Source organism: Hippocampus comes, unplaced genomic scaffold (genome assembly GCF_001891065.2).
Source record: "Hippocampus comes isolate QL1 unplaced genomic scaffold, H_comes_QL1_v1.1 scaffold104, whole genome shotgun sequence".
Lineage (NCBI taxonomy): Eukaryota > Metazoa > Chordata > Actinopteri > Syngnathiformes > Syngnathidae > Hippocampus > Hippocampus comes.
This window is the reverse complement of record NW_017806072.1, coordinates 382,484-406,804: the sequence shown is the minus strand read 5'-3', so window position 1 is coordinate 406,804 and position 24,321 is coordinate 382,484. Positions and strand designations below refer to the sequence as shown.

At 40.7% G+C, this 24,321-nt stretch overlaps 1 protein-coding gene and 1 long non-coding RNA gene across 2 annotated transcripts in view; both read right to left on the bottom strand.

The window, feature by feature from the left end:
- The window catches only part of ranbp10 (RAN binding protein 10), a 32,759-nt gene extending 10,448 nt beyond the window's left edge, over nucleotides 1-22,311 (bottom strand). The window contains exons 1-10 of the mRNA XM_019894106.1: nucleotides 21,974-22,311; nucleotides 13,847-13,958; nucleotides 12,042-12,094; nucleotides 4,987-5,154; nucleotides 3,254-3,276; nucleotides 1,552-1,736; nucleotides 1,202-1,314; nucleotides 692-800; nucleotides 474-622; nucleotides 153-369 (exon numbers count right to left, since the gene is read on the bottom strand). Of these exons, the coding sequence (XP_019749665.1) occupies nucleotides 153-369; nucleotides 474-622; nucleotides 692-800; nucleotides 1,202-1,314; nucleotides 1,552-1,736; nucleotides 3,254-3,276; nucleotides 4,987-5,154; nucleotides 12,042-12,094; nucleotides 13,847-13,958; nucleotides 21,974-22,172 (1,328 nt within the window). The 5' untranslated portion in view covers nucleotides 22,173-22,311. The remainder of the gene's footprint in view (nucleotides 1-152; nucleotides 370-473; nucleotides 623-691; nucleotides 801-1,201; nucleotides 1,315-1,551; nucleotides 1,737-3,253; nucleotides 3,277-4,986; nucleotides 5,155-12,041; nucleotides 12,095-13,846; nucleotides 13,959-21,973) is intronic.
- LOC109530416 (uncharacterized) lies at nucleotides 9,329-11,412 on the bottom strand. Its single transcript, XR_002171009.1, has 2 exons — nucleotides 10,818-11,412; nucleotides 9,329-10,786 (listed from the first exon to the last, which is right to left on the bottom strand). It is a non-coding gene; the product is annotated as an uncharacterized LOC109530416 (long non-coding RNA).
- Nucleotides 22,312-24,321: the final 2,010 nt, after the last annotated feature.

The following is a 24,321-nucleotide window of genomic DNA, read 5'->3' as shown; positions in this document are numbered from 1 at the left end:
GGGGGGGGGGGGGGGGGGGAAAAGTCTTACCGAAGTGAAGAATTAAGATTTAGGTGCCACTCAGGGCTCCAGCACCGGATTGAATGATTGACTTAATACAGATTACTTTTCAAGACGTAGATTTATTGGACACCAGGTTAAGCAATGCCTACCTGGTTTCTTGATTGCTGTTGTTGCTGTGTGGCTGGCTCTTGGTGGAGTCAGAAGAATTAGACTCTGAGTAGTTGATGGATGAAGGTGAGGATGAGGTGGATGAAGAGGCCGAGGAGGATGTGCTGGGGTATTTCATGTTGCTGCTAACAACGCTGCTGTGGCTCTTTGATTTTTTGGAGGGAGTCACCCCATTACTGCATGTTGGGCTGTCGACACCTGGAGGAAGGAGCAAGATGAATTAAATAATCTTCATGACATGTAATACCCAGATTTGATGATTCCGAAATGGGTCTAAAAAGCAAAAAAAAAAAAAAACCCACCTCCAGTGTGTATGTGTGAATTTCCAGCCCCCTGGTGAGGGCTAAGGTTGGGAGAACCAGGGTAACTTCCCTGGGATTTGGGGGAGCGGATGGTCAAGCAGCGAACCTCACTGTCTGTACCGTTGACCATTTCCACAAATTGACGACACCTAGAAAACACACAAACTGGCGTTACTGAATTTTACAAGAAATACCAACCTTAAATAAGGCCAACTTACTTCAACATAAACAGAAGGTTAGGATTGTGTTCTAACAGGCCAGGATAAAGTTGCTGAGTGGCTTCAATGGCTTCACCCACACGCCCCTCCAACACCAGCTTCTGTATTCCTGTTCAACAAAGTAATTGGATGCTTGAATAAGGTTATTTGGGGATTCCTCGGTTTACGATGAATCAAACGAATCATGCGTATCTAATGTGGAGATTCCCGACCAGTATGCCGAGGCACATTACTGCACCGTTAGGGCTCTTAAGATATGCGGTGGGAAATTAATCTTTTTTTTTTCAATAACAAATGATGTATCTTGTGAATGCATCGATGCCTGTATCTTAAAGTGACAGAAAAAAAATTCTATTACCTGTCCGAGAGTACAGTAGTATCTACTTTGTGTGTGTGTGTGTGTGTGTGTGTGTGTGTGTGTGTGTGTGTGTGTGTGTGTGTGTGTGTGTGTGTGTGTGTGCGCGCGCATGCACACGCACATGTGCGCGTGCGTGCGGTTTATTCACTTACTCTGTCTGTTTTTTATTGATGTTTGGTCTTCTTGTATCATGGTCTCTGTGGCTCTAGCAAAAGCAGTGGCAGTGGCATAGTATCCGTGGTGGACCAGGTAGCTGGACACCATACTGGAGTCAAAGTAAATAAATTAACACTTGACTTTCCTTAGAACAATAGCGAAATGAATTTCAAATATCAAATGACAACTGCCGCTTTACTCATATAATTTTGTAGGTTAGTTGAGGTCAACACAGTATCTTAGTAAGACAATGCAGCATGACAAATACTCAACATCTTCTATTATTGCATTTAAACTACAAACAAGACTCAATTCAAGGAAAGACTGAAACGGAATGAAACTTTACTTCTGCAGGACAGCTTGCCAGTCACCCAGCCTTTCTCCTATTGGGAAGCGAGCGATCATCCCATGGATTTTAGCTCTCCATTCACTCATGTAGTCCTCAATGTCGAAGACAAATGGCTGCTGTCCAAAGTTTGCATCGACAATCTCGCCCGGAGTTTGAAGCCCAACGGTAGGGTACAGGTTAGGCTGGGTTAATAGCAGGGTGGAAAAGTTGAAAAAAACAAGATTATACCGACAACGCAATGAGGCGTCACGTCACTCTCGAACCGCTGTATGGTGTGTTCAGTAACAGCAAACCTTTCTAGTGAGTACCAAAAAAGGAACTAACCGGATCAAAAATGTGATCCGGTTGGTGAAATACGATCAACATATCGGGAAATGTTTCAACTGTCAACATTGGAAGTGGTCCGAAGAATTACATACTATCCTCTTATTGGACAAAATGTGATCACATGATGATCAGTGGAACAAGAGTTAAGCAAAGGAAGGAAGGGAAGTCTACGTCAAGTGCAGTGGACATAAAAAGTCTACACACCCCTGATGAAGCGCCAGGTTTTTGTGATGCAAAATCAATGTGAAACATTTTGCTTTTGTAAAATGGGCACTCTTTTTTACCCCCCAAAATCAGGCAGATTGTAAAGTTATCTTCAGTGCACATCCTGTTTCAGATCCTTCCACAGATGTTTGATCGGACTCAGTTCTGCATTCTGGATCGGTAATTCCAAAACTTTAACCTTGATTAGATTATTGTCATGCTAAAAGATGAGGTTCCTCAGCTGTCCAGCCGAAGCGTGTAGGTTTTGTGCCAAGGAACGGTTCATAACTTGTTCCACCTTTACTCAGGCCCCAGTTCCAGTTGAAGTAAAACAGCCCCATGACTATGCCACCACCCTGCATCACTCTAGATGCGGCATTTTCGTTATGAGCAATGTTGTGTTTGCGGCAAACAACTTTTGAAATCTTTGCAAAATGTAGCCAGGCTTTGAGGTTTATTTTGAAGGGTAAGACTTCTATCCATCTTGTCACCCAACCCCATATCCCAGACATTTGAAGAAGACGGGTGTCACATGAAGCGAACAGCCAATAGTTGCCAACACTTTCTGCAGCGTCTTCAATGTTGCTGCCAGCCTCTTCGCAGCCTCCCTGACTAGTTTTCTTTTTGTTTTCCTCATCAAATTTGGTGGGACATTGATAATGTCATTATTGTCCTCAACTTTTCTTAACCTGAAGTGTTTGTCTTTCCGGTTCTCCATGATGTATATTTGAAATTGTTTTGTATTCTTCTGTCTGGATCATGGCTTATGCTGTATCATGTCCCTAAAAACTAGAAAGAAAAGCCCACTAGAACATCTAAAGCTTAACTGTGGTTAAACAGGGGCACTTCAAATGGCAAGAAATGTATACTGACTCCCATTTAACATGAGCTAGAATGCCATGAGTTAATTCTGAACACCGACAAGTAGTAATCTCAAAATATTTGTAAGAAGTTTTTTTCAATTGAGTGATTCAGGTTATTAATACAGTTTTGAAATTCTTTCTCTTCGTCTCATCTCTTGAAATCACAAAAACCTGGGATTTGAACAGGTACGTGTAGATTTTTTTTCTATCCACTTTAAGTCAATCAAAGTACAGGTAAATCTCAATACAGCCTTGAAGTTGAGAAGGTGGCATCGTGTAGACAAAGATCACGCCATAGTACTTACAGGGAGGTCTGTGAAAGCCACACCTGGAAGGTAAAAGAAAATAATTTTTGTAATCTGTGATTTCATTAAATTAATATGATTAATATGTTTCATTGGTGCATGGTGATTGCAAATGTACCATAATTTCTTGAGAATTACAAATCAGGGGGGAAGAGGGGATAATACACGAATACACAAAAATTAAGAAAATTTGGCATATCGTGTGGACGTTTACCGGTACCGAGGGCTTGTGAAAAAGGCATAGTTCCACTCCAGAGGCGATTGCTCTAAGACTGCAAGGGAAGCTCAGCTTCCCCCAAAACGTCAAAAAATAAGTGATCAAATATATGTGTGTACATACAATTGTGTGTACATGTCATTGACTAAATATGCGCAACAACGCGCTTAACTTTTGTTCCGAATCAGCTTCTTATTACTGGTTACGACGCGACTCTCTTCTCATTCATTCCCGCAGTTTCACTGTGCTTTAAACTGTGTGGACACTGAGCGTCTACAGCGTGGACGCTGGTCATCGAGAGAGTTGGGCTGGCCCGGACGCTAAGCTTTTCTGCATGATGATTAGATGATCTGTCTGAGGCTGAATCTCTTTTTGATTGACAGCGAAATGAGCCAATCACCGATCTTTTGGTGTAGGCATCCGTGGGAGCATTTTTCAATTCTCATTCTGTTCTGAGTTGAACTGGAGACTTCTTGTAATCATTTTAGCGACACTCTCTTTGTTGAAAACGACTAGCGACAAATTAGTCTTTTATTTCTGGTGGGTTTTATTGTAAACAGATCATTTTCTTGAAAAGGAAGGGATTCACGTATAAATAAACGGACACATTTTATGATGTAGGCCGAAATTGAGCTTCCCTTCCTTGATAGACCAGCAATCCACGCCAATATTAATCCACCACTCCAATATGATATGTAATGCCTAACTTTACAAATGTAAATGTAATAAGAGAATTTTCCCGACTTATCGTGAAACACAGAGCACTGCGGGTGCTGCTATATAGATACCATACCATAGCGTCTTCTGAGCGCCGCCATGTTGGTATCATATTTTGGTGTCTTTCACGACGCACAGGAAACTTTTAAGTCAATGAACTGCGTTTATTGCTGAAAAAAAACTAACTGTACAGCCATAGCGCATACATAGATATATGGCCAAATGGGTAGGTGATAGAGGCTCATACTTCAAACTGCAAAATGCTTTGGTGAGCATATGCAATCTGGTGCTGTTTCCAGTGCATAGCCCAGCCAGCCACCTCGTCAGCAGCCCCTCCTCGCCCCAGCTTCCCTGGGCCGTCGACGGAATCGGACGTTCTGCAGGTTTCCTCTATGGGGCGATCGCAGGCCCACTGGCTGGTTGGCCATGTGTGGCAAGGGGACCGCGCGCCCTGTGTCTTTCATAACGAGACGGCACGCTCTTTCTTCAGAACAGAAGTGTGTGCAGGTGGCGGATATTGACCAAATCAGCGATAAAGAGGGTCACTTTCAAACATACCGAGACTGTGTTTTGAGGGAGCCTGAAAAGATTTACTTGCACATGTTGAAAAAGTAGTGGCATACGCATATCAAAAATCAATCAGTTTGCGAGCATGAATACCAGCAAAAAGGGGGCGTGTAGTACAGAGAGAGAGGAAAAAAAAAAGCAGCTACCATATGGCAATTTGGGAATGGTGCAAATTGACATGAGTGTGTTTTATTCTCGAAAAATTATGGTACATGGATCCATTTCCACTGACCTAAACTGATGCCATTTTTGGTGTAAAAGCAAGTGTTGTTGATGAGGTTAACGCAGCAGCCAATGACATCACCCGTTGTGAAAGTTGGACCGTATGGTTGGCCAGTCCCAGAGGAGCAGAAGGAGTGGCCATCATCTCCATGGTAACCATATGAGTGCTTGTCCCATCCTGAAATAGGGCAAGGATTAGGATTAGCTTTTACTTTATACTTTCAACCCATGTGGAAAAATAAATAAATAATGCCTGTCACGAGGGCACCGAGCGTGTGAAATATCCTAAATTTCAACTAAATCAGTGAGTCATGTTCATTGGAACAGGAGTGGCTCCGTCATTCATTTATGTTTGACGCTCACAATCATCGGCAATTTCCCAGCAACTTTGCACTGATGAGATTTCTTCAGAATGCAGTTTCCGAGTTCATGGTGCAGTGAAATAGATGGCCAGCTGGGGGCCCTCTTGAGAGAACACACAGGTGAGTCAGTCAGTAGGCACAGCAGCACGCAGAACGCAACCCAACTCAGCAGAGGTTAGCACTTCAGGGAGTGACCATAAATATGTGTCTAAATAAAGGGGTGTTCACACGGCAACTTTTACTCCGGTGTTGCACCGGGGCCACCCCCCGTAGAGTGTTCACACGTACAACGTTATGCTGGTGTAGCCCCTGAAAACAGCTTAAACCGGAGCAAATTTAACCCTGCTCAGGAGGTGGTTTAAAAATTGACTCCGGAGTAAATGCTAGTTTGCGGGGCAGCACCGATATAAAATGGGACGTGTGAACGCTACAGGGGTAGACTCGCTACGCGTGAGAAGAGTTGATTACATACGGGTACTGTATTTGTTGCCAAATGAATCGTAGAATGCGTTGCTTTCGTGCTCTGTTGTACTTCCGCCATCTTTCCTCTCTCTCTCTCTCTCTCTCTCTCTCTCTCTCCCTTTTACGATGTCTGATAGACCACAGCGTTGATTTGTCTGGAGAAGTATAAACCATGGTTTTTCGATATGTCACAAACAAGGCGGGGAAAAGGAAGTACACTTTACGCATGCACATGTTTTATTTCCGTATTATTATTATTAACGTATTGCACGGCTGCAGAAACTGCCGTATGAGCACACTTCTCTTTAGTAAGCAGCTTTTTACGTGTGAACGCGCCACAAAATTTACACCGGTGTAAGATATATCGCAACAAAATACATCGGTGCAGCACCGATGCAAATGTGTGCCGTGTGAACACCCCTTAAGTAACTGTTTTTTTCATCCAGAATGTCCTCTATATCAGGGGTCCCCAACCGCCGGTCCGCCGGGCATTTGGTACCGGGCCGCACAGAAAGAACTTGCCTTAATTCAGTTTTATTTATTTCGGAATACGAAAGATGTTTTATTTTGAAAAATTACCGGATTCTCCGTTGCATCCGTCTGTGTCACGCTTGACACACGTCAAGCCACGCTTCTCCATCACGTGACCGATTACTTCAAAACAAAATGCAGGAGCTCGCAACATGAGTAAAAAAAACAGCTGGAGATAGCAAATGACGGCGGCCTTAAAAGTACGTTCGAGACAACTGGATCAAAGTTATGGCTGAATACTCTGAGATCGCCACAATAGCACTGTTGCTATTTCCGACATGCTACCTGTGTGAGGCGGGGGGTTTCTGCAGCAACGGCGACGAAAACAAAATTACGAAGTAGACTGGACATAAACCACACACTTGAGATGTCATTGTCTCCTTTTACCCCGAGATGGGACCGTCTGGTTGCAGAAAACCAAGCTCGGTGCTGTGGTGAGTCGTCATTTTCATGTACTTTGAATTTGCGTTGTATCGTATTTTGAAGGCATTAAACATTGCCATAGCGATCGGAGTGTTGCGGCCAGATTAGACGCTCCTTGTGTTTATTATTATATTTAGAAAACACCACAGTTTTCATGCAGCTCATACCATATTAATTTGTTGTATTATTTCCACCACACCTTAAATGCCGGTCCCTGAAAATATTGTCTGACATAAACCGGTCCGTGGGGCAAAAAAGGTTGGGGGCCCCTGCTCTATATTACTTATCCTCACGGGGCACATCCTAAACGTGTACAGTCAACGATTGCAGGATTGATATTAAAATCGTATGCACATGAATATAATGACATTGAGTAGCTCTTAATTTCAAAACCTCCAACAAATCGACTCCTTGGAGCAGACAACAGACCAGACATCATCAAAATTGGGCATTATTAAAATGAGTCACCATCATTAATTTCAATGTCACCCTTATTAATCCATCCATCCACCCACCCGCCCATCCGTTATCTGAACCGCTTGTCCTCATCCTTTTAGAAGTGCCTTTAAGACCATGTTCTGAAGAAAGTGGGAAGCAAACTTCACCAAATTTTTGAGATTTACTGGTTTCGTCCACATAATGACGCAATCAATCATTCATTTGGAAAAAATGAAAATTATATATCACTACATACCTGGGATTGAATGTCTGGATTTTTAAATGACATAAATATATGACATTGACAGTGAATGATTTGTTTAATTAGGCTGTGTCTACATGCACAAGAGCTCCATGCTGCCCAGCACGTTGCAGCATTTTGTACTACTCCATTAAAGGTGCGCAACTCTAAATTCAAATATGTCTGAAAATTGTCAAAAGTGTCAGTCTTAAAACTATTTAGAATTTGGTGATATCGCGGCGGCAGGAAAGATTAGCTGCGACACGGCGGGGGTTCACTGTACTGTTTCATTAAACGAGTGTAGTTAAATGTGCACCGTGTGCATCAAAGTGACTTCAATACTTGTATAATTTGGATACTTGTGTGTTTTTTGTTTGTGTAGTCTCTGTATGGTGAGGTATTAGATTAATCTGCTGACAGGGATATTGCCTCTAAACCCAGGCTCACTGCTCCGACATGCTAATGAAATGGGCAGGCCTCCACAGCGGGATCAGACATAGAGGTCAGCAGTAGAGAACATTGTACTATCAAGGGACACACAACGCAAAGATGCATGAACTCCCTTCCTTGCATGGGCATGTAAACATGTAGTCTACAAATAGATCCCGAGAGAAGAGGTAGAGACGTTCCCTCACAGTCAGCGGGTCCAGAACAGATTGATTGACAAGTATACACGAGAAAATTAACAATATACATTCAGACTTTCAGCAATCAACAGTAATCTGTTCAGCAGGGCGACAGTCCATCGGAGTCCTAGCAACCAAAAATATTTTCATGACTGTTTGGATGGACAGAATTAGAAAACACATTCATCCATGCAACCCTGTTCCATCCTATTCCACCCGATGACACATTGGAATCAAGAAGAATGATCTTTGTTTGTGAGTGTATGTAAAGTCAGGTGAACTGGTTGCCCTTGTGTCCACTGCATTCGACAAACTCCAACCAACAAAATATATCTTGACTGGTCAATAAGCGGGTCAAATGGCTCCAGACAGACCTGGAAGCGCTGCAATGTGGTTTGTTAGAAGAGGGGAGCCATTTGATTGGAAGGGGCAGGCCATCGGCTTTAGTCATGCTTCCAGCTACTGTAGTGTAGGCCAGTGTGCTGGGACATTCATTGATGTCATTGTATGTGGGTAAACGTGACTCAGTGAGCATGTGCATGTGTAGGTGTGCCTGTGTATGTGCGTGTGTGGGTATATGTATTGTTAGTAGAACAAACGAAAGCTATTGAAGGAATTCTTTCTTTCAGGAGCAATTTTGCTAATCAGTGACTTCATTTGAGGAGCAACTTTTTCATTTTGGGGGGCAATTTTTTTCAGGTTAATCCTAGGGACATGAAGTAAAAGATTCTATAAACCCTTTCTTTCACCAATAATGACAACCTGATAACATGATAGGCTGTCCACTGTGGTGACCGCTGTCCCTGAAAGGGTTTGACAATAAAAATATGACCATATTATGAATGAACAATTGGTTTCCTTTTCATATTCATCTATGTTTTTAATTTTTAAAGTTACATTATGAATGGGAACAAACTATTTTCTTTCTACAAACATTTTCACTGGGGCAATTTCATACTCAAACGTAAATTTCAGTTTAAACTTAGTATTGTATTTCGGAATGGATTGCATTTAGCAAAGCTGAATTGTTTTTAAAACCAAAGAAAAGATCAAATTGACTGTAATGTAGGTTTGAGAACAAGTATTGTGTATAACTCCAAAGTCAAAATCAACAGACAGGAAATCAAGGTCCATAAAAAATACCTGCCGCACCTTGGCTTTAGCAACAAGTGCTTGAATTCAAACAGCAAGTAAATTAGCTTGTTTATAACTCATTCGCTCCCAATGACATTTGACTATATTTATATATGTATTTTTTTTCTTCTTCCCCATATACTCGAGTCAAGGACAGTCTGGAAATGAATGGCAGAAAAGAGCAAGAACAAAGGAAGTCGTCAGCTGTTTCCAATAAGCATATACAGTCGAGTATGTCTGTGTGTTATTGTACCTAATGCTGTCCCGTCTGTTTTTAAAGTAGCAGTCGTTTGAAGGAAAAAGACAATGTTCATTGTAAATTATCCAGCCGGTCCAGCAGCTTTCCTAAAAACTATGGATCAATAAATACCGTTTCAAGGTCAACATTTTTGCTAGGCACTCCAGATTTTCAAATTGTTAGCTTAATGATCAAAAAAATTAAATAAAAGCACATTAAGCAGTGCCCCAAATACTATGAGTCAAACAAACCAAACAAATTAAATGACAATTAATGTATTTTGATAAAATGGCCAACATTTGTCACAGTGTGTGTTTACTTAGTGCCTGTACATACTGTATGTTGTAGGCATACAGGTATGTACAGTACGCATAAGTGTAAGTGCAGTTGTATACTTGAGTAGCTCAATATATTTCCTTTTTTCATTTTGCGATATACTGCATGCATTATATTAATATCAAACAAGTTAAAATACACAAAGAACAAGGGGTGCCACTAGATACATTTTTTTTTACTTCCATACTTCCAAACTTTGCTAAATTATGACCATTTATGTTTTTCTTCTTACAAGTTTTTTTTAATTCCCTTTTACTTCCTCCCAAATGTGTTATCTGTTAATTTGTTCAATAAACAAACTCATTCAAATTTCAGCCTCATGAGTAAATATTTTCTGATTTGTGTCGTCTTCTACAAAAGCAGAAACATCTTTGTGTTGAACCCAAACAAGTCATTTGAAAACATCTGTTTTTACTTGAGAAAACAACAGTCAGTATATTTTCCCAATTTTTATAACGTTACTGCAGTACAATGGCTCACTCGAGATTCTTTGAATTGTGTCACTCGCCAGAGATTGCTGAACAAAAGCATTTTAGTTGTTAAGCATGTTGCTACGGGTGTAATTGATGAACTTGGGTGAGTTGTGTTTAAAAAAAATATATATATATATATATATATATCTTCTGCAGTGTTGCTTCTCTTCCAAGGAGTCGTTCTCCTGTAAATGTGCGAGAGCACAGTGCAGAATGCTCAATGAGATCAGAAAGAACCCCAGAGTGTCAACTGAAGTCTTACAGAAATCAATGGCACATGTCAACACCTCTGTTGAGAAATCTTCCATATGTAAAACATTAAACAAGAATGGAGTTCATGGGAGAACACCAAGGAAGAAGCCGTTGATTTACAAAAAAAAAAAACAAACAAAAAAAAAACATAACATTGTTGCACATTTGAAGTTTGCTAAAGAGCACTGGGATGTTCCACTGCCCTAATATTCGGTGGACAAAATGAAAACAAACTTGAATTGATTGTGAGGAACACACAATGTCATGTGTGGAGAAAAAAAATGACATAGCACACTAACTCAACTTGAAACCTCCAACAAAACACATAACCTCACAACCCTATCCCAATTGTGTAGCGCGGTAGAGGAAGCATCATGGTATTTGTGCGCTTGCTGCCTCATGGCCTGGACAGCTCATTATCATCAATGAAATAAAAATATCAAGTTTATCACAAGAACTAAGAACTCGAGGCCATCTGGCCAACAGTTGAAGCTCAAAAGAGGATAGATATTGCATCAGAAGAATGATCCAATACAAATCAACAACAGAATGGCTTCATAAGGAGAAAAGACATGTTTTTGAGCGGTCCAGTCAAAGTCCTGACCCGCACCCGATTGAGATGCTGCGGCATAACTTCAAGAGTGTTACCCACAGCAGACATCCCAGGAATCTTGCATGAGTACAAGATTTCTTATAAAGAAGAATGGTCCAAAATTCATCCTGATGGTTGTGCATATCTGGTCTGCAACAAATTTTTGGGCGAGTTGTTGCCAAAGGAGGCGAGACCAGTTATTAAATCCAAGAGTTCACTTATCTTTTCCTCCTTACCCTGTTATTTTCGACACAAATATGAAAACATAATTGTTGGTGTGGTATTAGTTTAAGCAGACTGTTTATTCTTGTGATTTAGATGAGGACTACATTTTATGAAACTTAAAAGAGTTTCCAAAGTGTATTAAGCTCTTGTTTTGAGCTTACGGTTGCCCCCGGGCAATGACAATTCTATTTGCACCGATAACTGAACATGTGTACCAATATTATTATCACTGATGAGTCCAGAGTGTCCTTACGCAAGTGAGAATCAGAGGTTCACAATCTGTAGAAGGCGAGATCCAGGTTACCTGCATGTTGATTGCTGCACCAATACGGTAAAATCTCACATCAGTTGACTTTCAACAAGTCCGGGTTGGCGAGTAGAATGCCATCCAAGAGCATTGTGTGACAAGGGTTACTGGTTCTAGGAATAAATTCTGTCCTTCGTGCGTCTTTGATAGACTTTAATCCATTCAGAACCCCCAGGAGGAGTCAATAGTGCAAGCAGAACAAGCTGCTAAGGTGGAGGCAGCAAAGACTAGGACACATTTTAAAGGTGCTATACACAAATGTACACTCCATACAAATAGAGCATCATTTAAAAGGGCAATGTTCAGGCTGTCCAACAACAATGTTTACATACAAAACATGATTTATCAAACACAAATTACAAAGCTTTTTATTATACATTTCACAATTGCTCCTGGTCATGCAATATCAGTCACTTGTTACTCACCAGGCAGTCTATTCATGTTGACCCCTTGTGCCGACAAGCCGATTCCCATGTAGCTGCATGCAAAAAATAAAGGAAAAGGTGTAAACAATAAATGCTTAGCATTAATTGATTCTCTACATACATGTTTTTTTGTTGTTGTTGTTTTTTTTTTAATCACACCAACTACTTCTTTTGAATTTGGCATCTTTACTGCATGTAAATGTCTTCATAATGAAACTTTGGCTGATGGAGCCAGATGACGAGTCATTCAGTCTGAAATCTGCAATCTAACACAGTTGGCCTTTTAAAGAAGGAAGGCAAGAAAGAAAGAAAATTATTTTTTTGTTTCATTCACGCTAAAATGACAACCCAATCAGTGTCACTTTTTGGTGTGAGGGAGCAAACTGAACACCAACAGAGATGGGAGAAACTCCAAGGATCATTAATTTGAATTAATGGACTAGCTTGTCAATGACCTTGGCAAAGATAGGATGTCAAAATGCATGGCTTGCACCTCACAGAATGAAGAAAACCTGTAACCTCATTCGTCATTACAAAACCCACAAAGACAGGTAAGCTAATGTCATAGTTTAGCTAGCGATGTGAACAGTGGTTTGGGGCCAGTAAAATCGTGATTGTGGGGGTTTTTTTGTATTAATTTTGATGATGAAATGATAAGCACGGACCTGAGAACTAAAATGGAAAATAATTCTTTAGTCTTTATCTTATTTGAGAGAAATGTGTGAACAGAGTGAGAATTGGAACATTGTACTTAATCGTTGACTAAATCAAAGGTTTTCCAATAATACACTGTGTGTGCCAGCGCGAGTCAAATGCAGTAATCTGATTCATATTGTGTTCATTGACTAAGAATGAAACAGGATGGTTTTTTTTTTTTTTTAAACTGATTCATTGCCAGTGATGGCTATAGAATTCCAAGAACATCCATTTTAATTTGGCTGGCAGTGAATGAATTTTAAGGATGAGCTTTTTAAATCGGAGATTGAGCATTCATCTCAGAGTTCATCAGGGTTTGATTAAGGTTGTAAATGTTTGCAAAACGTTTGCCTAATGTTCACCAGCAGTATTGGTGAAAGGACAGGCGAATGTCTGGCAACTGTTTGGCATATATTTGTGACCTTAACGAACCCTGACGAGAACACTTTGACCTTTGAAAACACTTGCAATTGTTCACAGCTCAGTGGGATACAGCTTTTATCACCATTGGTAGGTGACTCAGTGAACATCCGTCATTCGGTTGAACTGAGAATTACATGAACACAAGAGTGGCAAGGTCATGTGATTGAGATTGTCCTCATTTTGATATTAATATCTTGACTGTTTATATTTCGATTTTGATACGATAGCTATATCCCTCAGCCTAACATATACGCGCGCGGACACACGCACACGTACTTACGCACGCGTACTTACACACACACACACACACACACACACACACACACACACACACACACACACACACACACACACACACACCTGGAAATGACCGTTTTTCTTGTCTCCAGCATATTTTGAAAATGTTAAGAAAAAAATGCAACAAGAACTGTTTGTTGTTTAAAACTATGTGAATATCTAGCAAAACTTTTAACAAACCTGGTCGAACAAACAACTTTCACTATGTGCGCTAACACTCACAAACATTCACCGCTCAATGAGATACGGGCTTTAACTGCTGTCGAGTAAAGACCTGCAAAACATGGCCGCAAATGGTCCTCGTGCTGCGAGTTTGAGAACCGGGGAATCAACATAAACGAGAAGTAGGGAGATGCACTAAAGCTGATATTTAAAAGGTGTCTGCTTACCCATCTCGACCTTTGCTGACTATTTTGACTTCAAAATAGTAAATCCCACAGGCTGCAGGGATTGGATGCGTGGCTCGTACAGACGCGGCATCCTTGTGATTTTTGCCATGCCCTGCAACAAAAAAAAAAAAAAGAATTATCCATCCATCCGTCCATCCATCCATTCACCGCTGCTTATCCGGGGTCGGGTCGCAGGAGCAGCAGCTTTAGCAGGGAAGCCCAGACTTCCCTCTCCCAGCCACTTCTTCTAGCTCTTCCCAGGGGATCCCAAGGCGTTCCCAGGCCAGCTGGGTGACATAGTCTCTCCAGCGTGTCCTGGGTCGTCCCCGGGGTCTCCTGCCAGTGGGACATGTCCGGAACACCTCACCAGGGAGGCGTTCAGGTGGGATCCTAATCAGATGCCCGAGCCACCTCATCTGGCTCCTCTCGATGTGGAGGAGAAGTGGCTCGACTCTGAGCCCCTCCCGGATGACTGAACTTCTCACTTTATCTCTAAGAGAGAGCCCGGACACCCTGCGGAGAAAACGGTCACGACCCACAGCCAGTGACCATAGATGAGGGTTGGAACGTAGATCGACCGGTAAATTGAGAGCTTCGCCCTTTGGCTCAGCTCCTTCTTTACCACGACAGACCGATACAAAGTCCGCATCACAGCAGACGCTGCACCGATCCGCCTGTCGATCTCTCGCTCCCTCCTGCCCTCACTCGTGAACAAGACCCCAAGATACTTAAACTCCTCCACTTCTAAAAAGGAACTATGTTTACGTGAAAAAAGTTGCATGAATTCACTTCAGGATTTATATCGTCTGGTTTGCATTTACACATCTTTTTGAGTTAGGACATCTGCTTTTTATTGTTGAACCCCGAGGTAGGCAGGTGTAGAGTCAGATATTAGATGGAGGACGAGTTAAAACACACATAATAAAAACCGTGATGGCATATTTGAGGATAATACATTATAAAGTCTATATTTTAAATATAGTCTTCATTGAAGATCTATGTAAGGTTGTAGGACTAAGGTTTTCCATGTAGAGCAATTAGATTAATACAAAACAGTCATTCCTGTGATTTTCTTTCCCCCCAAATTCTGCGAATGCAATTTGTCAGGTCCTGCGAGAAAACCACAAACACAATTCAGGAGTGTATTGTTAACGACTATATGGCCTGTACAATATGTTTTGGCACATAGGATTGAGGGCGTTCACCTGCCCTAATTAATATTGTACGTAACATGTCATTGTGATTCTCTTTAGGTGTGCCACATGAAGATGCAGATAGGTTGTAAACTTATTCAAAATGTGAGATATTGTCTGTGTATGACATGAGCTAAGAAAAATCTTTCAATGACATTACAACAGTGGCCCCCAACCTTTTTTGGGTCATGGACTAGTTGAGACAAGTACACGCTGTTCGCGGACCGGCAATCATTTTTTTCATTGCTTTTAAATTGTCAGTTTTAAAGCACTGCTACTGACAACAAAAATAATTATAGATTATTTAAACATTATAATAACAGAGATTTGTTTTCATTCATTCCAAACAGTGTTATTCAACTGTACAACAAATGTAAAATAAAATATAACACAGTGAACCTACTAAGAAATGGATCAATCATGAGAAATAAATACGCCTTATAATGTAAACATCATAATTTTAAAGGTATGATCCGACATACAGCATTAGCATCATAGCTGCTTGCAAATGTGACTGATCAAACAATTGATTGCTGCTTTCATCCGGTGGCTGCCGACTAGTTATAAGCAACTAAACTGTTCATGTTTACGTGGGCAGACTGTACAAACTCTGCTCGCATTTTCATGCTTTCCACTTGATCGCTTGGGTGCTACTTGTTCAACCGATTCAAAAGGGTTCCTTGTATTGCCTTGTTTCTGACGACATACCATGCACAACAGCTTCTTCCTCCACAACTGGAGATACCACTCGGGGAGAAACTTCTCTTGTCAAAATAGCTTCATCTTCGGAAGTCATGGCTGCCCATCAGCTGTACAGTTGAGCTGTACGTTTGGTCAGTTTGTTACTATTACTCTCTGTTTGTTGCTTCTTCTTTCATTTATTGGCAGATTCTGTCCACTTCAACTTGCAAACCAATGTTAGAAGGGGGAGTCAGATTGGCTAAAGACCGTCGTGAACGACAAAAGAAATTGGATAGTTTGACAAGGCCATTAAGCAATGTGGCAATTCACTGCACATGTAAACTTTTTGCTTTAATAGCCAGAGAAACAGAGTTGGCCGCCGGCACCACCAATCATAAAAGTCAAAACAGTATACAATACACATAAGTGTGTTTTACAACAAAACATAACCATATTTACAATTAAATATGGAATAATGGAAGACATATTGAAGCTTGGGATAAAACATTTTTGAGAGCGCTTGCAACGCCGAAATCACTTGAATGAGAAGACTCCAGCTGCAGCCTTGGCGGTCTCTGGCGGTCGTGGCCCTTGCCTTGGTTCCAAATGAATGAGACTGAAGGGTTTTTTTTTTAATATGAATGACAGCGGGGAGCAAGCTTTGCATGCACCTCACGAAAGAAATTTACACCTCACCTTTTCATCCATTGGTGTATATTAAGTTGTACATATGGTTAAACATTTTTGATAAACATAGTATGTGTGTGCTGTATAAATTCGGCACTCTTCAAAGTCTGGTCTTCGAGAGGCCTTGCTTAGCCTGTTTCACATGTTTCCCTCATCCAACACAACTATTAGAATCATTATCAGGCTTCAGCAAAGCTTGCTGATAAACTAATCATTTTGAATCAGGTGTGTTCGAGGAGGGAAACATGTAATACAGGCTTTATAGGGGCACTAGAGGACGAGACTTAGGCATCCCTGGCACTGTATACACCGGCTACGTCTCTCTTGCTTAAACTCGGATATTGATTTTTCATGAAAGCTTCTGTGTAAGGTGCAATGATCAATCAATTCATTGACAACTATTGATTATCAAATTCATCGAAAACTTTTTGGAGAATTCATGAATCATTTGAAGACCCTGTTTAATCTAAAATAGTTCCAATCTTTGGAATTTCAGCCCCTCAACAGTTGATTATTGTCAAGATTTTTGTAGACTGATTATCTATGCGTTGAATCAAAATAAAACATTTCCCTTTACTTTGTGAAAACTATGCTCAACCTATTTGCCTATTTTCTGAGATGGACCAAATAGTAACTGTGCATTTTTTGTACTGTTAAACTGTTAATTGTTAGTAATTTGTGAGTACAACACAGCATGCATAGGCAATTCCTATTTTGAACCGCCGCAAAGGCAGTGGCCAAAACTCCACTCGTGAAATATTAAGGCAGAACCCCGTATTGCTATGAATGTGCGCCATGAATTGGAGGCTTGCGCAGATCTGTTGATCCTGCCTTAGTTGATTGGCATCTATAGTAATGGAAAATCAACAGAAGCCAGGCTGGGCCAAGCAAGGTGGGTATGGTATGGTGTCAGGCTGTTCTGGAACTTGTAATGGTAAAGCATTTCAAGTAACTAATCCTCACCTCCGTGGCGGCAAATAAGAAACACTTGTGACAGGTTGCGCCCCAACTCAAGGCAGACGAGGAGTATCTACAGGTACTGCGTAAGCATGCAAAACACCAGGCAACAAGAGGGAACACGAGAAGAATCGCTAAACTAATGTGAAATGCAGTCACGCAAGACCATTAACAAGTGCTTCGGTGTAGAGTAAGCTATTCATAGACGTCTGGCTAGGACCACGTTAAGGCGGAGAGTAACCAGCTAAAAACTGAAAATTAGCATTACAATTAATTATCTCGTAATAAAATAACAAAACAGCTACATAGTATGTGCACACTCGAAAACCGATAATGAACAGATACGGTTGATTTCAGCCATGACAAGGAGCTTATAAGATCAAAAATATATTACATATATCAGCAATGTTATATGCGTTTATTTGCACTATTTTGCACCACAAAGTACTGAGTCTTGAGACATATACAATAATCGGTATGAAGCAATTTTTTAATTTTTTTATTAATTTAGCATCGCTAAGGGACTACATGTTTTTTATTTGTTACATTTATTTAATTACATACAATCAAATGTAAACTAGCACAGAATAACAACTACATTTTCCGACCCTTTTAACTAGAATTACCATTCACATTTAAATAACTCAGTAAGAAATACTCCCATTATCATTTTGACAATTTCACACTTGTCACGTTGCGAGCAAAGCGGAAAGGAACCCGCTTCATTCGCAACCAAATTAATCTAAAGGATTCCCGAAACAGCAGACAACAACACGAACTCCGTATGAAAATAAGATTTATTAACAAAAACCGCACCGCAAAAACGAGAACAGAAAACGCTGGCAAAAAACGAGTACCAGGAAAACACGTAAAAACCGAATAACGAAAAACGCTCGCACTAAGGCAAAGGGGAAAAAACAAACTTGTCGCAATATAATACACACCGAGAATACAACACCAATTCTAACTCGCGCACAACGACGAAATGCGAAAATGTAAAGTACCGACACAATGGGCAAAGCAGTGGCACGGCAAGCAATTCTCCGGCAAGTGAGAGTACGAAAGACAGCCCTAATAAAGCCAGTGTCTAATTACAAATAGGTAGCAGGTGTGCATCCGGCCAGAAAGCACCGTCTGCCACCTGCTGACGAAAACGGGACATGACAACACTCACCACTACTGAAAGGATTCATTTTATATCATGATATTGACGTCAGGCCAAGCCCTCAGCCTCTATTTGAAGCAGTTAGGTCTCTCGGAAAAATATGGGGAGAAAAATATTTACATACAAACTTACATTTATGGACAACGAACATGTACATTATAACAAAATGTAAAACATTTTTGGTTAAAAGATATATTTGTTTACATGCACTATTACACATAATTGCATATGTATACTTTTATGATGACAAGCAATAGTTCTTGCCTTATTGAACCATTTTAAAACTTTGATAAAAGGACTACCTACCCCACACATTCTCTTTTGTGTCCGTGCATTATTAGAGTAATAGCATTTTGCTGCCGCTGTTGTGAAAGCGCTATATAAATCAGCATGTATTGTATTGTATTGTATTTTGATGGTATGATGTAAATATCTGTCATATTTGTAAATGTTACTGTACACAAAGAATACTACACTGAAGCTTGAGTTAAAGATAATCGTGAATTTATTAGAAATTGCAATACCTGTCAGAAAAATCGCAAATCAATGTTTTCGCACAATTGTTTAGCCCTATCGTAGTATGGTTACCGTATTTAAAAAATGATCTATTGTGAAGTATAGTGCTCAGTTGTTGCATTATTTTAATGGGTGGCGTATCAGGTTACCTCACACAAAACAACTAAACTCAGCTTTATTTATAGAGCACATTTAAAAACAACCGTAGCTGCTTACAAATCGTACATGGAGTGAAAATCAAACATATAAAAACATCTAGACAAAAGTAATAAAAACATCAATTCATTTCAATGCAAAAACTATTAAAAAAAAACAGTAAAACACAGTAGACACAACAAAACACAAAATTGGCATTTTTGCTGCTTAAAATGACTAAAACTACAATAAATGCTCCATTATTTGGACTATCTGCGGCCCCTACATGATCTGCGCCGCATGTGCAGAGGGTCGGTAGGTACGGCAACTACACTTGTACAAAAATACTTAGGGGACTTTAATACTTTGATTGAAATTAGCAAATAACACAAATACAAATGATAAAATACAAATGTTAAAATATGTAGGGATTATTCACACATGAAAAGGCTTTTTTGGGGGGGCACAGGCAAAGAAATCCCACCGAACGTCGTCAGTTTGCCGCTATTTTGGAGAAATCTGCAATGAATTGTGGGTGGTGTGCTTTGGCTGATGGGACATGAATGCCGAAGTGTGGAACAAAGGTGTGAAAGGAGAAGGACGACACAGTACTTTGGAGAATTGGGACACCTTCCACACTCGTATCCTCAAGGTGGACAAGCAATTGGGGGGCACAAGGGTGGAAGTGTGAGTAATGAGACAGAGCCAAAGTAAACGACTGCTGATTCCCTACCTTTCATAAATATGTGACACATTCTTAAAAAAAGAAAAAAAAATTGCCTTGGTTGTGCACTACTCTGTCGAGTAGTAAGGTATGTGCAAATACATGTGTATGAATGACTCATTCCCCGTCCATTATAATCAAACCATAATATGAGTATGGATGAAAAGAAGAAACACACAATTAAAGTCATGTTTCACAAGTTGCAATACAGTTGCGATCAATGAGGAATTGTGGCTTTATATTTACAGAGTTAAGTGTCTATATGGACGCTCTCTTACATTGCACCATACGGTATCGCATTCCTGAGAATTTTTGTGGTCAGGATCTTGCTAAAAAGAACAAATGCAATAGCTTCCATTTCCAGCTGGACTTGATTCAGTAACTCTTGTAGTAAACAAAACGCATGAATCTTGAAATTTCGGCTGTGACTGCGCCAGATTAGCTTTGTGTGCAAGAAGAGTTCAACGGTCGTTCTTATTTATCTTATACACGAGCCCCTGACACAGCTGCTCGCCTTGAACAGGGAAGTTTTTTTGGTCAAAATAGCATTGAAACCACAAGCGTGAGGGAACAGGGCAGTCGCTGGAGCAAGTAGCAAGGAAATATATATGGCATGGTAATTTATCATCCCAATATCACTCATTCATACACATTTCGATACAAATATCTCAACCATGACATGGCATGCCTGAAGTAAACATTATTTAGATTAAATGTAAAGTATTGATAAGAAGATAATTCTCAGACTATGTCAACATCCATACAAAGCTTGAACTCAAGTGTGAGATATAGTAAATCGGACCACGCTTTTGTCAACAGGGCCAGCTATATTCTGCATGATATAATCAGTGAATTATATCCGACTCTGCATGTCAACCTAGATTTAAACGTAAGGCCGTTAGCTGCTATGCACAAAACAGAAGGGCATTTACCAGGTTTGTAATTTGTCAAACAGAGTACTGTATCGTGCAGCATCTTTGAGTCACGTTTAAGTGATGAAAACCAGACTCGGTGTCTCAATGGGCAAAATAGAAGCCTCCCTTTTTGAAAGTTTGACCTGATGGAAAGTAACAGAAAACAGACCTTAGTTCTAACATGGCGTTATAGAAATGACACATTATCGATATGAAATAAAAACAACAGACATTCTTGTCATCAGGATCGGCGATTGATTCCACTGCAGGAAAAATACTTTCTGGTTTAGGCAAATGTCGACAATCAGGATTGACCATTTTTTTGGCCTTCTGTATGCGCAGCGGCCTCCAGCAGCTGTTGAAAACGAGCTGGTTGCCTGTTAAGAGGCATCAGACTGTTGTGCGCTCGAGACAAATTCGGATTTAACTGAACTGGGCACACCGTTAAGCTAATTTGATTTTTGATGTATTTATTTATTTATCTTAACAACGAGAACGCTGTCAATAATGGGATACCTGGACTCTATTTTGGGTGATAATTCATGACAAAAACAACAACAACAACAACAACAAACAAGCAATTGGATCGTTCCTCTTAGTGTTGTCGAGTTAAAAGGTTAACACGTATGTTTCGTATCCATCTTGTGGCCTGTTTATCCTGTCATCCTAGCTCCCCACTAGCATACTAGTCACAAGTCAAAACTAGATCGGAAACGTTGGTTAGCTAGCTAACTACCGTGCATTGCTGTTAGCTAGCTCCTAAATACCAACAGAGCCCTCAATGTACATCATAAATTATCTATGACCCAGAAATACAAACAGTAGAGTGCGTCAAATACGATGTCATGTCACTGCAAATAACAACGCCATTAGTGACATATAAGGAAAGGAAGCAGAGTTGATGAAGGGTAATTTCAGTATTGTTATTGGATGAATTGCCGAACTGAGTGAGTTCACCCTTTAGGCATTTATCTACTCGTCTGAGACACAAAGCAAGGCTAAGGGCAAAAAGGCAGCTATTACTGGATTCACCATTCACACCGTCAACATGATTATAGAGAGAAAGACAGATAACCATCGTGACAAATACGAGCTACCACACTATTAGTATGACTAACGTTACTATTCCACACAGCATGAAACCAAATCTCAAACCTTTGTAATGGACCCTCAGGTTGCTCTGTGACAGCCCAATGTAGCTGTATTTATCCTTGGGACTCCATGATCTGGGTAGAGGGGTCTCTTCCTCGTTCACGGCCGGGTAAAGCCGCTTGAGTCGCTCATTCAGCTCATGTTCTTGGTAATTAAAAACAGGATCCCCCAATGACAGGCTCCCCGCACCAAGCTCTGCCATTTTTTGGCCTGTGTCTTAATGTTCGCTTCTTTCTATGCAATCCCCGTCTCACTTCACTGGAACTGTACGCTGAAAGTGAGAGGGGACTGTGAGGAAAAAATAGCAGTGGTGTGACATCCCCGGATAAGCAGCAGAATGTAGTCACTGTAGTGTGGAACAGTGCCCTGTGGGTATTGTAGTTTTTGATTATGCTCTTTAATGCGAATGTTTCCAGAAAAGACTACACTGCTTTGCTACCGCACCCCCTGAGGGGTCCTTCACTAACCAAGGTGGCAAGAAAATGTCGTTTTCCCAATGAAATGGCTAATGCAATCTGTCGACACTTTTATACATGTTTACGTTACAATTTTCACTCTTCATATTAGATATGTTAACCAAGCAAAGTTTTATATCATTCCTAATGTATGAAATGTTTACGTTGACCTCATAATGCATAAGAGAACGCAAAAGACAAATATGGCGTGTAATTCCACCGTAAACATCTCGGGCTTTTAAAGTGATTGGTTAGCAAGTGATCCAAGTGAGGTTTTTGTGTATTATTTTGATTTTGAAGTCACACAAATATTGCCATGTTCGTTGCTGTTGTTGGAAATCATTCATGGTGGTTTCAATGTTCTATAAAATTCGTCATTTGCATTTTCTCGATGAAAAAAAGTAAATTTACGTTGTTTTGTGAGTGGGACTTTCGCCTTTGGAAAACTAATCAGGCGCGTTGTGGCCTACTATATGAAGGTCTTTCCGTTGTTCTTCGTTGTGGTGGTAACCCGTGGCAATTCCGTGATGCGCGTAGAACAGTCCCTGGCCATCCCCATTCCTTGTGGGCAATTTTGATATCTGTGATTTTTCTACCATTTTCACATGGATGCACAAGTCTTAGACCACTTGACACTCCGCCACATTTTTTAAATAACTGCATATTTAAAGAAAAAATATACAATTGATCTGAACGCAAACTCTAAAACAATCTGTTTTAAGTTAAAAAAAATAACACCTTAAAATCTTTCTGTCAATTCCAATCAGAATCATTACTTTGAGACAGCAATTCATGCCTTCGTCACATCCCGGCTCGATTACTTCAATGCCCTTTACTTTGGAGTCAGCCAGTCCTTCATTAAGTGCCTCCAGCTGGTCCAGCATGCCGCTGCTCGCCTCTTGACTGGTACTCGTAAGAGGGAGCACATAACTCCTATTCTGGCATCCCTTCACTGCCTCCCTATACATTTTAGAGTTATTTTCAAGATCCTGTTATTTGTTTTCAAATCTCTAAATGACCTCACGCCACCTTACCTCTCTGAGCTCATCCGCCCCTACACACCTGCCCGGCGCCTCAGGTCTGCGGACCTAACATTATTACAAGTACCAAGAACTAAACTGAGGCTCAGAGGGGATCGAGCCTTTTCCGTTGCTGGTCCCTCTCTCTGGAATGACCTTCCACTGAACATTCGGCAAGCCTCCTCGCTGCCCATATTTAAAACCCGCCTCAAAACTCACTTGTATTCTTTGGCATTTGACTCAGCATGACCCAAATTATGATCTTAGTTATACTGTTTGGTGCTCTCTACCGTCTTTGTTACTGATTTGTTATTTTGCTTTACTGTTGTATATGTTAGTTGCTCCGTGTACAGCACTTTGTGTGCAGCGATGGCTGTTTGAAAGTGCTCTATAAATACATTTGAGTTGAGTCCATAGTATGCATGCTGAGAAGTAATTGTTTGTCATAACATGGTTTATCACAAGTCACACATTCTTCAGCAGGATCTGTTGCAGTTCTTCCATGGATGTGAGATGGCAGCTGATGATATTTTGGGCTGTTTTAATAACCCCCTGGACCACTTTCCTCTGTGCCACTGCAGCTGCTGAATGCCCCCCCCCATACATAAGTGAAGATGATCACAATGGATAGATAACATAGCACATAGTCCACTGCTGCTGCCCTGTTGGCCCAGTTGGCTAACTGGTGGGGTCAAGGCCAGGGGACTGAAGTCATGTGATGTGACCCAGGACTGGAGCGGTCTGAAAAAAAATGGATGGATGGAGTTGCTGTATTTTGTTGAGATTCGTAATATCAGATATTGCGTGTATTTGTTGTTGTCGTTGTATGATGTCAACGGAATAAATACGCATCGTGTAGGCGATGTTCGTTTTAAAA